Source organism: Aquarana catesbeiana, linkage group LG06 (assembly GCF_042186555.1).
Source record: "Aquarana catesbeiana isolate 2022-GZ linkage group LG06, ASM4218655v1, whole genome shotgun sequence".
NCBI classification, from domain to species: domain Eukaryota; kingdom Metazoa; phylum Chordata; class Amphibia; order Anura; family Ranidae; genus Aquarana; species Aquarana catesbeiana.
In genome coordinates, this window is record NC_133329.1 from 343,566,007 (window position 1) to 343,584,348 (window position 18,342).

General features: G+C 42.6%; 1 protein-coding gene across 5 annotated transcripts in view; it reads right to left on the reverse strand.

Moving 5' to 3' along the window:
- Window positions 1–18,342, reverse strand: part of LOC141147023 (sodium channel protein type 2 subunit alpha) — a 323,489-nt gene that overhangs the window by 163,904 nt on the left and 141,243 nt on the right. For all 5 annotated transcript variants that reach the window (XM_073633969.1, XM_073633971.1, XM_073633967.1 and 2 more), the window contains 2 exons: window positions 16,389–16,509; window positions 2,438–2,525 (listed from right to left, as the gene is read on the reverse strand). In XM_073633969.1, coding sequence (XP_073490070.1) covers window positions 2,438–2,525; window positions 16,389–16,509 — 209 coding nt within the window. The remainder of the gene's footprint in view (window positions 1–2,437; window positions 2,526–16,388; window positions 16,510–18,342) is intronic.

Below are 18,342 nucleotides of genomic sequence, written 5' to 3' on the forward strand. Positions count from 1 at the left end.
CTGCAGAATTTACACAGCTTGTCTAAGCTTACAGAAAGCATGGGGCAGGTTGCTGAAGTTGCACTTTGCAGAGCTCTGTGGGAGCTGACTGGAGGGAAGGGACACAACCCCCTTTACACTGCACACAGGAACAAAGCTGAGGCTGTCACAGGACCATCACAGGACGTGTGCGGGAGCTCCCTCCCCTGTCATCTTTTTTCTCTTGGTGTCAGGAAACCTTTTCAGAAGTGACTCATGCAGATTGCAGAGGGACAAGGCACCAGACAGAAATGACACTTACTGTGTGCTCTGGATTGAGACAAGTACACACTAAAGAGGGATATGCTTGTTCATATTTCATATCAGAGGTTTACAACCACTTTAAGGTCTATGGCCAGAAATGACATGAGAGCCCCTACAGCCAAGGGTTTGATACAATATGGCGAAGGGCTACAACTACCAGCAGGTGGGTAGCTGTCCTATCCAAAGAGATGCGGAGCAAGAACTTCCACGGTTTGGTGCCAATACACAGCCAATTGCATGCCCCCTTATATGTATGTTGATGCATCATATAATTTAAAATAGATATACTTTTGTATCTATATGGTCATCTGTATTGGAGTGTTATAAGTCCTGTTCATAATTATATCCATTCAATGAGCAGATTTTTAAAGTTATATTGATATTGCTGCCGCTCTCTCTGCCAATTCTTTCACTGGCTTCCCCAAACCCATTATATAAAATTCAAAATACTAACAACAACATACAATGCCATCTATAACACTGCCCCCAGATACATCACCAACTTTATCTCAAGATATTACCCAAATTTTCCACTCTGCTCCTCCAAGACATCTTGCTCTCTAGCTTCCTCATCACGTCCTCCCATGCTTGCCTTCGGGACTTCTCCAGAACCTCTCCAATCCTCTGGAACTCCCTACCTCTCTATGTTCGATTAGCTCCTACCCTTTCTGCCTTTAGGCGATCCTTGAAAAGTACCCCACCTCCACCTACAAACTGTACTTTAGCCTCCTCCATCCAATCATCCCTTGCAGTTATTACCTTTTGTAGCATCTCCCCCTCCCTTTAGATTGTAAGCTCCATAAACAGGGCCCCCCTATTCCTTCCGTACTAAACAGTATTGTATTTGTAATCTAAGTGTAAAATACTTGTGCGCTGCTGTGTACTTCAAAATAACAAAGTATGACAGCAATAGTCAAAATATATGTGATATGGTGACCCTGAATGTCACCTTTTTGTTCAAGTGAACAGCTACAACCATTTGAGAGTAAATGCACCAAAACTGCAGGACCTCATAGAAGTCTATGGGAAAGCGCAGCTAACCTGCATGAAAACCACGGGTTAGCTGCACATTAGCAAAAGCACAGAAAGGAAGTGTGAAGTGGCTCTTAGGCTTGGTAGATACTATTATTCTCTACAGCCAAGAAATCTCTCCAAAGTAAGGTAAAACCTCTCTTAAGCCTTGTACACACTATTAGTTAATTTTCTGTTCAACCCAGCTGGTTGAACGAAAAAAAACTGTCAGCTCTGGTCGGAGCCGCTGCACTAACGATCTAATGTTAGTACAGTGATCTCCCCTGCTGAGCTTTTGTATTCTGTATCCCCCCCCCCCCGTCAGAACACTCCGATCATCGCTGATCAGGAGCAGGTCAGCTACTGCTTTTCTAGATAAATGGCTGGCTTCTGTCGGACCAGCTGCCATACACATGGGCTGAACATTGGCTGTTTTTTATTGAACAAGCCAATGTTGCCCGGCATTCGGCCTGTGTGTAATGGGTTTTAGCTGTCAACACAATAACTGTCCCCACTGGAAAATTTACTTTTCTATACCTATTCCGGTAAAAGCTCAAAATGTATTCTTCATCACTCTTAGTACCAGTGACAATGGTCAAAAGGATACATAAAGAATAAATCTCACCTGTGGGGACACAATCAACAATAAAAACCTAGATGTAAAAGGAGAAAAGCACCAAAATTAAATCTGGACTTTATTTGTTCTGCTTTTGATGCTTTCCTCCTTGTACAGCTAATCTCTACTCGAGTAAAGAGCCAACCTTGGGCCACCACTCCTGCATTGCTTAAGACCTGTCTGAAAATACCCGCTGCTATAAGAGACCCAGTTTCCCACACCTCCCTTTACTTCCAACAATATAATCCTGACAGGGTTGCTAACCCTTTACTACTCTAACTAAAACTATAGCACAGAGCAGTGGTTTAAGTTGGCATACAATGTAGTGATCTACTTCTAAAAACAACTGAAAGCGATGACAGAGCCCTAAAGATGTGATGATTGCAAATACGTCTAAATTCCCTATATGTTTATATTGTAGAACTAGAAGCTTTCTTTACTATGTGAAACCAGGCTGATGTAAGTTACATAGTTTACACACTAACGACTGGACAACCATTTTATTAGAAGAGAAAAATAAATACTTACTCTACATTCTTTGTCCATTCCGGGGGATTACTCATGGTCATGAACACGCAGTTGGTCAAAATAGTGAACATAATGAGCATGCTGAATAATGTAAGACGTTGTTAAGGAAAAAAACATACAATTTTCATAAATCACTTTACATTACACAGTATGTCTCATACTATAAGGGAAACAGTAGTTGTTTTAATGTGAAAGTAATCAGCTTAAATTAATTGTATAGTGATTTTGTTACACTTATTAAATTCTTTAGCATGGTAAGAACCAAATTAATTAAAAACAGATAGAATCAAGTTGATACAAAATGTTGCATATTAATGTTTTGTATTCTCTATTTGAAACAGCAGGTGGAGTTTTAGGCTCTTTTTTACATGTTTATCTCTATCTATTTGCACCTTTGTTGGAAAAAAAGATAGTTATTGTTTAAAGAACACATTAGCTTACATTGAAAATTACAGAAACACATTTCTCATCAGACAGCTCAGTGGGAGGTTTCAATGAAAGCCAGCCTGTCTGAAAGGAGATTATTCCTACTATGTGGAGCTAAATTTCCATCACAGGAGCATGTGGGCACACATATCCCTCTTCCAGGGTTACCTATGTTACAAACTACTTTTTCTTGTTTTACCAAATTAACCTGGTTTAGAATAATGTATGAAAGTTTGTATGACATGGCTTTTCTTCTACTGATGTGTGGCCTAAAACTATACAGGAAAAAAGCAGTGTCTACTGTGCTGAAAAGTAAATCAATCCTTTTAGACATGCATCCTTATTCATTGTTCTTACATTCAGCTGAATCCATAAATTTCAGCTTTGGCTACTGGGCTCTGTAAACAACAAATGTTTTAGAACAGAAGTTAAGGGGAAACTAGAGGATACTGTGAAAAGAACCTAAAAGACCTGCTGGTTGGATATCAGAATGTCACATACAGTTTTTCTATGCAGAATTTCTTTTTTACCTGTTTGGAAAAAAGGACATACATTTTAAAAAATAGTTTTTATTCCTGTCCTGTCCTGTCCTAATTAGGTCACAGCACATAAGCTCCCTAACTTAGCCTGATTTATAATGTGTATATTTTGTGGGAAGATAATATACAGCTAGGTTGTAGAAAGATATACAAGGTATATTTTAGAAATTGAAATTAGTTAGAGCTGCCGTTTAAAGAGACTTTGCCTTAGTCAACATAAGCTATTTAACAACAATACTCCAGTCTTACGGCCCTCCTCTAGCTGCAAGACAGAGCTGGGTTTATTTACTGTAGAGTGCAAAATCTGGTTAAGCTGTGCATGGTAGCCAATGCTTGTTCAATTAAGCTTAAAGTCGTTGTAAACCCGAATTTTTAATTTTTTAAGTCATATTGTAGAGTATATGATTTCCTATCATTTGAGTCCAGTCTTGCCACACAGAGTTAATCCATCTCTGAGCAATCCTCTTTTATTGTTCAGTGAGAAAATTCTTGACAAACTGAGAAAAACTTTGTCAAATCCTCCCCCTTGCTGTGAGTGACAGGTGATTTACATATCTTGTGCACCAGCCTAAGTAAGACACAGGCAGTATTTTTTAATTCCCTTCCACTCCTTTCTTCAGCAGCTCTGCCAGGATTGGCTGTTCCACATAATCTCAGCCCTGGCTGCAGACACTCCACTGGTCTCATGGGGGGGGGGTGTTTGCTGCTGGACACAGCTATATTACATATATATTACATATATGTATATATTCGTATATAGCTGTGTCCAGCAGCACTCCACCCCCCCCTGTAAATGACATGTATAGCGTTTCCGTCCTTTCCTCCGCTCTGCATCCTGACAGAGCCCGCTGGAATGGAGGGGAGTCGGCTGCGGGGGATGAGGGGGGTGGAGGAGGAAGACGCAGCGGGCGGATAAGGACAGGAGAGGGGCCAGAGAAGAAGGGGAGGTGGTGGTGGAGAGAACACGTCAGGCGCTGGAGGAGGAGGACACAAGGGACAGTCGGGGGTGATCGGTGCAGCGGAGGGACAGCCGTGAGCACCGATCACCCTGCATGGCGTTTGATCAGCTGCTTGTCCTTCTCTGCCTCCTCAGGGGAATCCATGCTCACAGCTGTCCCTGCCGCACCGATCAACCCCGACTGTCACTGGACAGTGACAGGAGCCATGAGCGCGCTCCTCTTCTCCTGTGCACGCACTTTTCACTCCGGCCAGGCTCGAGTGTAGAGGTGGGTGGGGAGTCTGGTGATGTCATGACTCCGCCCACCGAATCCGGCATTTTTGGGGGCTCCAAACAGCTAAAGTGGAGACATTTAAAAGGTAAGGATACATGTAGGAGGCATGTATATCCTTATAGATCACCCCTATGGCAGTACTTTAAAAAAGATGGGAGTGGGTTTACATCCACTTTAAAAAAAAACAAACTGGAAGTTGATTGGTTTATATGGAGAACTGTACCAGATTTTGCGCTCTCTTGCATTAGTAAACCCCCCCACTAATACATCCTACCAACTAGGCCTGATCATACTGAAGCTTTGAAGATGAGTGTTCTTGTTAAAGAGACTGTGATATCAAGTATGTGCTCTTTACAAATAAAGACAGATCAGAAGAATATTGGTTGTTAAACGACCCTAGTATAGGAATTATACCTATTGCATAGAGAATGTAGTCAAGTATTTAATGGAAGTGAAAAAACACTAGGAACAATAATATTACTTTAGAGGGCTCACAAACTGTTGTGTTGCAAACATCTTTAATTGATTTGATGTTGTTATTGCATACTACACTGTATATAGCCAAAGTTTGGAGACACCTGACCATGACCCCTATATGAGATTCATTTTTATTTTTTTTTACATTCCCATTCCAAAATCACGGACAATAATATTGGTTTGTTATAACAGCCTCCACTCTTCTGGGAAGGCTTTTTAAAAGACCTGATGACCTGAAGACCTGATGTGCAGTCATGTTTGATAGAGTTGAGGACCAAGCTCTGTGCATTTATTTTCTTACAGGGGCAAATATCTAATTCACAAGAAAAATCTGGTTAATAATAGTATTCTGTACTTATTTGTAGAGCTTCAACTCTTCTGGGAAGGCTGTACACAAGGTTTAGGAGTGTATCTATGGGAATGTTTGACCATTCTTCCAGAAGCGCATTTGTGAGGTCAGGTACTGATTTTGGACGAGAAGGCCTGGTTTGCAGTCTTTGCTCTAAATCATCCCAAAGGTTTTCTATTGGGTGCAGGCCAGTCAAGTTCCTCCAACCCAAACTCTCTCATCCAAGTCTTTATGGACCTTGCTTTGTGCTATGGTGCACAGTCATGTTGGATCAGGAAGAGGCCATCCCCAAACTGTTCCCACAAAGTTGGGAGCATGAAATTGTTCAAAATGTCTTGGTATGCTGACGCCTTAAGAGTTAACTTCACTGGAACTAAGGGGCCAAGCCCAACCCCTGAAAAGCAATCCCACACCATAATCCCTCCTCCACCAAATGATCTGAACCAGTGCACAGAGCAAGGTCCATAAAGACATGGATGAGAGAGTCTGGGGTGGAGGAACTTGACTGGCCTGCAGATTCCTGACCTCAACCTGATAGAACAACTTTGGGATAAATTAGAGCAGAGACTGTGAGCCAGGCCTTCTCGTCCACATCAGTGCCTGACCTCACAAATGCACTTCTGGAAGAATGGTCAAACATTCCCATAGACACACTCCTAAACTTGTATCTTGTACTATACTATACTATAGTATATTGCTATAGGTAGCATTAGGAGGATCTGGGTAAGTTTTGCCTCCTTTTTAGTAGTAACCTAAAAATAACATATCACACATACCTTTCCAGTGGAACTGGGTGCCTGAGGTGCTTCTTGTAAGTTATATTTGTACAGCCAGCACACTCTGACATAAGATCTTGCTATTTATACAGCTTGTGCACGGAAATTGTTCATTTATGTTATTCGGCTGTTAAGACTTAGTCACCTCTCTTTCAGATGGCTCTCTTGCCAAACGGGAACACAGAAAACAATCGTTTTTTTTATATTCCTGTTCATACCACAATGCTGCCTTCGTGGGTTGTAATGCGTGCCATGAAAATGTAGACATGCTGCGATTTTTCGCAACACATCAGAGCTCACCTGAAGTCAATGCTGGTCACCACGAATGAATGAAATGCATGCAAATCAAGCCCCACGCACACACCACCCCATATACACTGGACACCAGCCTGCACACTAAATGGGTCATTTTATCATGTAGGCTTTCCTAAATGAGCCCTTATAGGTGCGGTTTACATTTATAAAGTATAGCAGTGTGCTCTACAACTATGAATTGCACTTTGCTTGCTTCAGGACTCTGTAGAATGTGCAGTAAATCATTAAAGACCCATTTACACTTCTGCAATGCAGCAACATAACCTCATTTTTAATGATCCTCCATGCACTCTTTCAGTTATCTATCAATCAGCATTGGAAACTGACAGCTATTTACCAGTGGCACCATACAACTCATGGGGATAAATTTCTTAAAGGCAAATAGACTGTACACTTTGCCAGTGCAGTTGCACTTATTATACACAGAGCTTAACCGCTTCTGGACCACCCACCGTCGTTATACGTCAGTACTTTGAAGAGGAGTATCGTTGTTATGGCAGCAGCTAGCTACCATAACCCCGGTATCCTCTTCTTCAGTGCTTCCAGATAAAAGTGGTCTCTGCAGCAGATTCGCCGCAAGATCACTTTTATCGGCGGCGGGAGAGGTCCCCCCCTACCGCTGCGCTCCGGTGCCCTCCGCCGCTTACCGGAGTCGTCGGCAGCGGCGGAGGCGATCGGATGTTGTCTCTTCCTGGCTATGGAGACAAGTGAGGGGAAGATGGCCCCCACCTGTCTCCATATCATTGCAGGGCGGAAGCGACGTCAAAATGTCACTTCCGATTTTTTTGACCCCAAATCTCATATTTAAGAGGTCCTGCCATGCTTTTTTTCTATTACAAGGGATGTTTACATTCCTTGTAATAGGAATAAAACTGACACAATTAAAAAAAAAAAATAAAAGGTAAAATAAATAATAATTAAAAAAAAATGTTAAACGCGCCCCGTCCTGACAAGCTTGCGTGCAGAAGCGAACGCAAAATTGAGTAGCGCTCGCATATGAAAACGGTGTTCAAACCACACATGTTAGGTATCGCTGCGATCGTTAGAGTGAGAGCAATAATTCTAGCCCTAGACCTCCTCTGTAACTCAAAACATGAAACCTGTAGAATTTTTTATACGTCACCTATGGAGATTTTTAAGGGTAAAAGTTTATCGCCATTCCACAAGCGGGCGCAATTTTGAAGCATGACTTGTTGGGTATCAATTTACTCAGCGTAACATTATCTTTCAGAATATAAAAAAAAATTGGGCTAATTTTACTGTTGTCTTATTTTTTTATTCAAAGAAGTGTATTTTTTCCAAAAAAAGTGCGCCTGTAAGACCACTGCGCAAATACGGTGTGACAGAAAGTATTGCAACGACCGCCATTTTTTTCTCTAGGGTGTTAGAAAAAATAATGTATAATCCTAGTAATTTCCTAGCAAAAGAAGATGTTTTTAACTTGTAAACAACAAATCTCAGAAAGAGGCTCGGTCCTTAAGTGGTTAATGAGTGTGACGAAGCTCTGCTGATTTCCATCATCCAACCATGTGCAAGCAAAAATGCTGTTTTTTTAATTTTCCTTGCACCTGATTGGGTATTCTTTACAAAGCGAAGCTTCACCAAGCTCTGGGCAAATTAAGTTCAACTGCACTTGCAAAGTGCACAGTCTATTTGCCTTTAGTAAATCCACCCTATGGGTTTTACTTCCTCTTTGTCTCCCTGCAAAGGTAAAGCATAATGGGCTACTATGCATCACATAGTAGCCCATTGTGTGTCACTTACCTGAAATCGGAGCATCCAATGTCACCACTGTCCCCTCTTCCACAAAGTGTCCATGTTCCTTCTGGGTTTCACGGCTCCAGCGCTGTGATTGGCCGGAGCCGCGATGACGTCACTCCCGCGCTTGCGCGCGGGAGCCGCCAGTCACGGCATGATCTCCTTTAGAAACGGCACACTTGCCATTTCTAAAGGAGTCTAAAGTGCGCCTGCCCTGTTGTCTACGGCGCATGCGTCGTAGACATTGGCGATCGCCTTTTTTGTAAATATCTCCTTAACCGCGGAGGTTTGGGAGATATTTCGAGCACCTACAGGTAAGCCTTAATCTAGGCTTACCTGTAGGCAGTGGTGTATTTTGGTTTTGTGCTGCCCTAGGCCAGACAAAAATTGGACGCCCCCCCATCTGAATTTGCCACACCCCTTTCTGTTTAAGTCCCATCCCTTCATCTGTAAACTCCACCCCTTCCTCTGTAGGCTCCAGGAGACCAACCCAGGAGATGGTCAGAGGCTGCAGACATGATACAAGAGATGGTCAGAGACTGCAGACATGATACAGGAGAAGGTTAGAGGCTGGGGACATGATCAGAGACTGCAGACATAGTCAGGCCTGCGGACATGGTCTGGTGCTGTGGACATGGTCAGCATCCTTCTTCTAATAGATTTGCCGTTTATCATTACTTACATGATAGATCCATCACTGTGACCCTCCCCTCCGCCCACTCGCCAAGCCTAGCCAAGCCGACGTGAACACCCGCCCGAGCACAGCCGAGGTGAGCTGGGACCGCCCCCCTGCCCGAGCACAGCCGAGGTGAACTGAGCTGGGACCGCCCCCCTGCCCGAGCACAGCCGAGCCCAGAACAGCCGAGGTGAGCTGGGACCGCCCCCCTGCCCGAGCACAGCCGAGCCCAGAACAGCCGAGGTGAGCTGGGACCGCCCCCCTGCCCGAGCACAGCCAAGGTGAGCTGGGACCGCCCCCTGCCCAAGCACAGCCGAGCCCAGCACAGCTGAGGTGAGCTGGGACTGCCCCTCTGCTCGAGCACAGCCGAGGTGAGCTGGGACCGCCCCTCTACTCAAGCAAAGTCGACCCCAGCTGAGCGGGGACCGCTCCCCCTGCCCGAGCCCAGCCGAGCGGAGAACACAGCCATTCACTTTATGCCGCTGTATTTATGCGGCCGTCGGGACTCATGGGGGGTTATTTTCGTGCGGGGGGCGGCTTTCCTGCCGCCCCCCCAACAAAGTGCCGCCCTAGGCCTAGTCCTTGTTGGCCTAGGCCAAGACAGACCACTGCCTGTAGGTAAAAATAGTTGTAACGGGTTTACAACCACTTTAAGGAGATCCACCCTCTCAATTTATCCTGTTTACCAATATCATTAAAAGTATAAGAAAATCCCAAATTTTGGGTTGTCCCCAGAAAAGTAATAGAGGGGACATCTTCCAATGGGGACATGGGGACACTAGTTTCATTGACCTGGGGTCCCCAAAGAATTCCCCTAATTTGCAGGTATTTCTTTTCACTTCCTGTTTGGCTATGGGTCAGGAAGTGAAGGGAAATCTCCACAACGGGACACAGATGGAGTAAAAAAAAAAAATCTGACAGGGGATAGAACCCCCCCCCCCCCCTCTGCTCTATCCAAAATGAAAAAATATATTTTGCCCTATAGTTCTACTTTAATGTTCATAGATGTATTCTAGGGTAAACCTCCACTTTAAAACAGCTCTGGGCCTGTCTGTGACTATTTGTTCCACTTCCATTTGAAAACAACATCTAGACTCAATGGTGGGGTTTAGTAATGCGCTTAGCTCAGAGCTTCTAGGCTTGCAATCCTGCTACAGAGCAAATAATTCATGGTGCATTGACATAGCTCCCAACTGTCCCTGATTTCGGGGGACTGTCCCTGATTTGGAGCAATGTCCCTCTGTCCCTAATTCTTCATCATTTGTCCCTCATTTTGGTCTGATCTATATAGATATATATAAAATGCACCTTTTATCTATCAAAAAGTGTTTTCCAGCACTAAACCTTTCATCTGATTTCTAAATTGATGCATTTGTAAATTCTAAAAGCCAATATAAAGGAATAGTAGTGGTAAAAAAAGCACTTGTGGGTAGATAGATGGACTAGAAGAACAAAAACTACGAATTCTACCTAGGAGGACTCCTTTGTGATTGGTGTAGCAGGTGGGAGGAGCTTGGAACACAGATGCAAAAGTCTTTTTACCAGCCCCCAGGATATACAGAAACCACGGGATGGTTTAATACACTAACATTCACCCATGTTACCCATATCAGTCTCAGGTGGATTGACCATTTAAACGTGTTGATAACTGATAATAGTGAAATAATGTAATTCTGCAAGTACTGGGAATAACAGAAAAGTGCACTCTGATCCAGTAACGCCAATCTCCACATTATATGACATCATTCCTCTTCAGGCCCAGAGGGTGACACATCACTTATTAAGGGTGCCGAATTCATACATCAAAAGAAAAAAAAATAATTCCACTTGCAATTTATACTGCACTATAATAAATTACTGCAAGACTTCTGACTAATATCATCACAATGGAATATGTCAGCGTTTATATAAGCAGCTGTGTCAGCTTCTTGGCATAATGTGTGCCACGGCTTGTAAATCTTTGTTATATGGCAGCTCTGTACTAGAAAGAGCAGAAGTATATGTCACTTCAAGAGGCTGCATCATTTTGCTTCCAGGTAGAATATAAAGTGATAGACAATTAAATCCTCACTTGGAGATGATTCAGAACCAGGCATATTTTGGAATTTAAAAAGATAGGTAGTATATATAAATATAGATCCTGCATGCAGCACATTTGAGTGGGCTCTCAACATACTTTGATACTCAAACAAAATGCCTGGAGCTTATGCACCATAGTGCCCTATAACCAGGGCTTTTTTTCAGGGGGAACTTGGTGGAACTCAGTTCCACCACCTCTGGCTCAGACCCTTTGGTGCCTGCTCACCACAATCACTTGTAAACACAGAAGTCTGGTTTCCGTGTTTACAAGTGACAGCCCTGCACTCTGTATTAATGCAGTCCTGGTATTTAATGCCCCTTTAGGACCCTCCTACTGTTTTCGTGACATTTGACTGAACACACCCACTATTTGATGTGATTTGGAGGGTGTGTGTAGGGGGAGGGGTTTTGTGGGGCCGTGGTTAAGTTCCAGCACCTATTGTTTGAGAAACAAAGCCCTGCCTATAACGCGGGTGGTTTGCAACACACTGTAGACATGCATTGGGGCGCAATTAACTTTGAATGTCAATGCACATAAATAGTATGTTACTGTGCTTTGAGATAACACTTTATAATTCATGACACATATTATGGTGTAAACATGCCTTGCATTTCCATAATGTTCTTAACACCAGAAATCAGGCAAGGAATGGGATTGCCAAGCCAATCTTTGCATTGTACCATGAACCCAAGGTGACATATTACAGGCACTGGGGCTAGAGGAGGAGGGCATTTATGCAGACATACTGAATACGAGTTTATAGTTACAACCTCTCCTGTGGGGAGATGCTCAATTATTAGACTGAATGTATGTGTGGAGGGGGGGGGGGGCACAGGGAGCCCCAAAGAAGGCTTTAGGGACCCATTTGCTTATTTGCAGTGTGTTAATGTGTGTTGTGTTAATGCGCACTAACATGCCTAACAATCACACATGACCCTTTTTTTTTTTAAAAATACAACATACACTATATTGCCAAAAGTATCGGGATGCCAGCCTTTACATGCACATGAACTTTATTGGCATCCCAGTCTTATGCCGCGTACACACGACCGGACTTAATGTCAGAATAGACTCCGACGGTCTTTCCGACGGAGTTCAGCTGAAACGGGCTTGCCTACACACACCAAAGTCCGATCGTTTAGAACACGATGCCGTACGACGGGACTAGAAAAAGGAAGTTCAATAGCCAGTAGCCAATAGCTGCCCTTGCGTCGTTTTTGATCCGTCTGAATAGCATACAGATGATCGGTTTTCCAGATAGGAACTGATTCCATCGGAAAGATTTGAAACATGTTCTATTTCTAGGTCCGTCAGAATTTTAGAAAGAAAAAGTCGGATGAAGTCCACACACGATCGGAATGTCAGACGGAATGATTCCGTCTGACCTTTTCTGCCAGAAAGTCCGGTTGTGTGTACGCGCCATTAGTCCGTAGGGTTCAATATGGAGTTGGCCCACCCTTTGCAGCTATAACAGCTTCAAATCTTCTGGGAAGGCTGTCCACAAGGTTTAGGAGTGTGTCTATGGGAATGTTTGACCATTCTTCTTTGTGAGGTCAGGCACTGATGTGGGCGAGAAGGCCTGGCTCGAAGTCTTCGCTCAAATTCCTCCCAAAGGTGTTCTATCGGGTTGAGGTCAGGACTCTGTGTAGGCCAGTCAAGTTCCTCTACCCCAAACTCACTCATCAATGTCTTTATGGACCTTGCTTAATGCAGGTGTCCCAATACTTTTAGTAATATAGTGTATGTGTCTATGTATCACAGCACTCTACAATGCAGGTGCATTGCCTTAGAGCATTGAGGTACCTTTCAAAATGAATGGCACTCCAATGCAATAACAAATGTTAACTGCATTACAGCACAGAGCAGTAACAAGTACAGTAACGCATGCATAACTGCAAAATGCATGTATGAATTTGGCCTTAATAGTGTTGTCGTTCCCTAGCTATATAATAGGGTAAAGGTGTGTGCACAAAAAGGCTTTTTGGTGAGGATCGCCTTTAGATTAATTAAAATTTGTTTTACTAAAAATAACTTAAACACTAAAAAGACTCCCTCTTTTCCGATTTAGGTATCACTGTATATTAATGTACGTCTGCTTGCGTGCCCTCATTCCCAGTGCAGTCCCAGGGGGGAGTTTTTAGGCCTTCACTGGGAGTCATAATTTCCATGGTATGAAAATATGGCTGTACAAATTGGATCTAGTTCATATAATGTTGATGATGATGATGGTGCTATAATGAATGATATACAATATACAATGTACATATACTAACTTTTACTATATATTTTAGAGACAATTTTTATTGCTGCTTGAAGAAGCAGATTCAGCTATAAAATGTCAGTTACCTTGTATAAATAATCTTTGTTAAGAATTAAAAAAAATTTTTCTAATGAACTTCTAATTTATATAACATAAACTGTACAGAATATGGGTAAAGGCACAAATATGTATGGATGGTTAGCAACTCTTGACTAATTGTTTAAAAAAAAAACTGTTTTACAATTCTTATAATAAAAATTAAGAAAAAGTATGTGTTGTGTATGTGTATAAATACAAAAGCCTGGTACACACTATTAGTTGTTTTCCTTTCAAGCCAGTGGGTTGAACAAAAAAAGACTGTCAGCTCCGGTCAGAGCCACTATACTAACTATGCAAAGTTAGTATATCGATCTCCCCCGCTGAGCTGTTGTGTTCCCGCCAGAACGCTCCGATCAGCGCTCTCCTCCATTGGCTGAGAACACTGATTGGGAGTTGGTCAGCTGCTGGTTTTCCAGCATGCACGTCCAATAGAAGCCGGCCAAGCGTTCAGCTTCCGTTGGACAGACCAACATACACGTAGGCCGAATGTTGGCCGTTTTTTTTTACCGCCCGATGTCTCCCAACATTCTACCAGGCTTTAGAATGTGGTGCCCTGGATATCATAGAAGGGGCTACAATACTCTGAAACATACACAAACACACAGAATATGCTTGAGTTGAAGGAAAACTCTATAGGAGGACAAGACATTTAAAGGAAACATTTTAATGAGAAGACCTTAAGGTGCCTTTTACACTTGTACGACTCCAAAGCCAGGCGATTTTGGAATTCAAATTTGATGCAACCTTGGATGCAACTTGGATGTGAATTGTTGTCCCTCTGCAAAGTCGGACCCGCAGTTGCACGTAAAACATTCAGGTATGACTTTTGAGGGTTAACATTGAAGTCTACGGCCCTCAAGTTGCTTGAAAGTTGGACCAAAATAGTACATGAACTACTATGAAGTTGCTGCAACTTTAAGTCACACATATATGAATGGTTATCGTTGAAAAACATGTGGTCAAGTGACTTTGATGTCCAAAGTTATACGACAAGTCGAACAAGTATGAATGGGGTATAAAGCCTGCTATTGTTGATCTCTCTAGCTTCAATACTCTGCATCACTGACTCTGAACCAAGTGTGCAGTTAACCACTTACCGCAAACTGCCGTAGCTGTACAATGGTAATTTGACATAGAATAACGGGGTTATGGCAGTAGATAGCTGCCATAAACCCAGTATTTTCTGCAATGGCATGCGGTCCTCTTTAAGATAAAAGTGGTCTCTGCGGCGGATTCACCACAAGATCACTTTAAATCGGCGACGGGAAAGGTGTCCCCCCTCCCGCCATGCTCCGGTCGTCCCCACTGCTTACCGGAGCAGCCGGTAGGGGTGGAGACAATCCGATGCTGTCCCTTCAGTAGCATGAAGTCGAGTGAGGAAAAAAAAATCTATATATTGTTTGGGGGTTCTAAGTAATTTTCTAGCAAAAAAAAAAAAATGATTTTAACTTGTAAACAAAAAATCTCAAAAAGAGGCTCGGTCCTTAAGTGGTTAAAGAGGAACTGCAGTCTGCTCACATAATTTGTAATAAAAACATAATAAAAACATATTTGCCATTCTGAAGCTTCCCTCCAACCACTTTGCATATTATTATATATATATATATATATATATATATATATACCCTGTTTCCCTGAAAATAAGACCTAGCGTGATTGTCAGTGATGGCTGCAATATAAGCCTCACCCCCCAAATAAGCTCTACCCTGTTTCCCCGAAAATAAGCCCTACCCTGAAAATAAGACCTACAAGGACTTTAACTAGGGCTTATTTGGGGGGTAGGGCTTATATTGCAGCCATCACTGACAATCATGCTAGGTCTTATTTTCGGGGAAACAGGGTATATATATATATATATATATATATATATATATATATATATATATATATACTGTGATTCTGTACTTGCCAAATATGCTGCAGAAATCTCCCTCCACTGAGTCTGGCTGCAGCCATTTTAACTGTGGGCAGCTGAAACAGCTGCCTGTTCACTTCCTGGATTTATACAGAGGCACACTTCCAGCTCACTCAACAGCCCTGCAGCTCTCATTGGCCCTCTTATGACTCATCCCCCCTCCCTTCCTGGCACACTCACACAAGAGTTAGAGAGAGAGCTGTGCATGATGTCATAAGCCTAGGCTTTTTACCAGACAAGAAATTGGAAGTGGGCTGTATAAGGTATTTACTAGCAGAATAAAAATGTTTTACTATCCAAAGTTAAAACAACAAGGACAGAAGATTTAATAGATGGAAAGTTGAAAAAATGACTGAAGTTCCACTTTAAAGAGCTCTGACCTTTCCCTGACTTTCCTCATCTGCATACTTGCTTTAGCATCCCAACTGTCCCTGATTTCGACAGGACTGTCCCTGATTTGGAACAAAGTCCCTCTTTCCCCCCCATTTGTCCCTCATTTGGTCTGATCTATATAAAAATGTACTACTTACCTATCAAAAAGTGCTACATCTTCCATCCAATTTCTAAATTGCTGCATTTGGAAATTTAACAGCCAAAATAAAGGAATAGTAGTGGTGAAAAAAGCACTTCTGGGTTTAACCAATCATTTGTTTGTACAATTCTCCTTTAAATAGGTGTAGCAGGGGTGTGTCCTATGCCTACATACTTTTGCTAATAGGTGTCCCTCGTTCCCATCTCAGAAAGTTGGGGGTTATGGTTTTAGACCAGGTCACTCAGAAATAATAGAAGACAGAGACAGTCAGAAAACTGTCACTTTAAGGAGATCAGCAATAACAGCCCATGTATTTCATATATATGCTTTCTTCAGTTCAGCAGAGAGAAAACACAAAGACTTTGGAAAGCCAAGGCTAGGATGGTTGTCTGCTTTTTCCCCTTTCACATTTCTGATACCAAAGTTGGTAGATTTCTAAGAATATCAAGCAATTATAAATTAAACATTTGATAAAAAGCACATTCTCATCATATATTAATATGCTTTGATAAAGGATATGAATGTACCAACACTTTAATAGCTACTTTTCTAAGAGGGTTGAAGGGGGTTAAAATGTACACGGCAGACGTGGCACTGAAACGGAAGATTGTCTTCCCTCTATTCAATACTATAAAAGTCTGTGAAAAAAAAAAAAGAAGCAGTTAGTGAAAATGCAGTAATACGTTTGTAACAAATGCTGCCCTTGGCATTATGTCATATTTAAAAATTAGCTAAAATTACAGGTAACTTTCAATAAATCCCCATAGCTTCAGCTGCAACAAGCCTCAATACACCCCCCTACTGCATGCTGTGTTTCCACCTGCTGCCACTACTATGTACTGTTGTCACACAATGATTGGCGGGTAACATTACAGCATGCAAAAGGGGAAGCAGACTTCTGAAACAACTAAAAGTATGTTGGATGTTGAAGATTCTTTGGCTTCTTCTTATGAGAACAAAGATAGAAGCAAGGCTAGCCATGCATTCACTATATTGTCAAAAGCATTGTGACGCCTACGTTTACACACACATGAACTTTAATGACATTCCAGTCTTAGTCCGTAGGGTTTAATATTGAGTTGGCCCACCCTTTGCAGCTATAACAGCTTCAACTCTTCTGGGAAGGCTGTCCACAAGGTTTAGGAGTGTGTCTATGGGAATGTTTGACCATTCTTCAAGAAGGGCATTTGTGAGGTCAGGCACTGATGTTGGACGAGAAGGCCTGGCTCGCAGTCTGCGCTGTAATTCATCCCAAAGGTGTTCTATCGGGTTGAGGTCAGGACAGTCAAGTTCCTCCATCCCAAACTCACTCATCCATGTCTTTATGGACCTTGCTTGGTGCACTGGTCCAAATGATTTGGTGGAGGAGGGATTATGGTGTGGGGTTGTTTTTCAGGGGTTGGGCTTGGCCCCTTAGTTCCAGTGAAGGGAACTCTTAAGGCGTCAGCATATCAAGACAATTTGGACTATTTCATAGTCCAAACTTTGTGGGAACAGTTTGGGGATGACCCCTTCCTGTTCCAACATGACTGCGCACCAGTGCTTTGTGCACACCTTACTTTGTGCACTGGTGCGCAAGTCATGTTGGAACAGGAAGAAGTCATCCTCCAACTGTTCCCGCAAAGTTAGGAGCATGAAATTGTCCAAAATGTCTTGGCATACTGACGTCCTAAATAATTCTCTTCACTAGAAATAAGGGGCCAAGCCCAACCCCTGAAAAACAACCCCACACTATAATCCCCCCTCCACCAAATGATTTGGACCAGTGCACAAACAAGCTCCATAAAGACATGGATGAGTGAGTTTGGGGTGGAGGAACTTGACTGACCTGCACAGAGTCCTGACCTCAACCTGACAGAACACCTTTGGGATGAATTAGAGCGGAGACTGCGAGCCAGGCCTTCTCATCCAACATCAGTGCCTGACCTCACAAATGCGCTTCTGGAAGAATGGTCAAACATTCCCATAGACACACTCCTAAACCTTGTGGACAGGGATGCCATTAAAGTTCATGTACATGTAAAGGCAGGTGTCCCAATACTTTTGACAAAACAGTGTACTTTGTTTTCTCTTGTTCATTCCCCATCCAAGCTAAACAGCCAGGATGGAGGAATTCTCAAACAGTGACTGTGCCTGACTGCATGAAAACACTGTTCAGCAAACAATTCTCCAACTGCCTCCTTCAATTTTTTAATCCACTTTCGTTGAGGGCCACTCATGGCTTGAATTTTGAGCTATGTATAGCGAGATTTATTACTGAAGAGTCATTTATTTTAAAACAAAAGTGCCAAAAGAGCAGATTTAAAGGCCAATTATGCTCCCCAGGTGTTAATTTAAATTGCTTCTCTTCCAACAACATGGGCCAAGTGTTCATGATGTGGACCAAACTGCATACACCATGTACCAACATTTGTGGGACAAATGAGCCACATATAAACATTGGGCACTATCTTCAGTGTCTATAAACCACA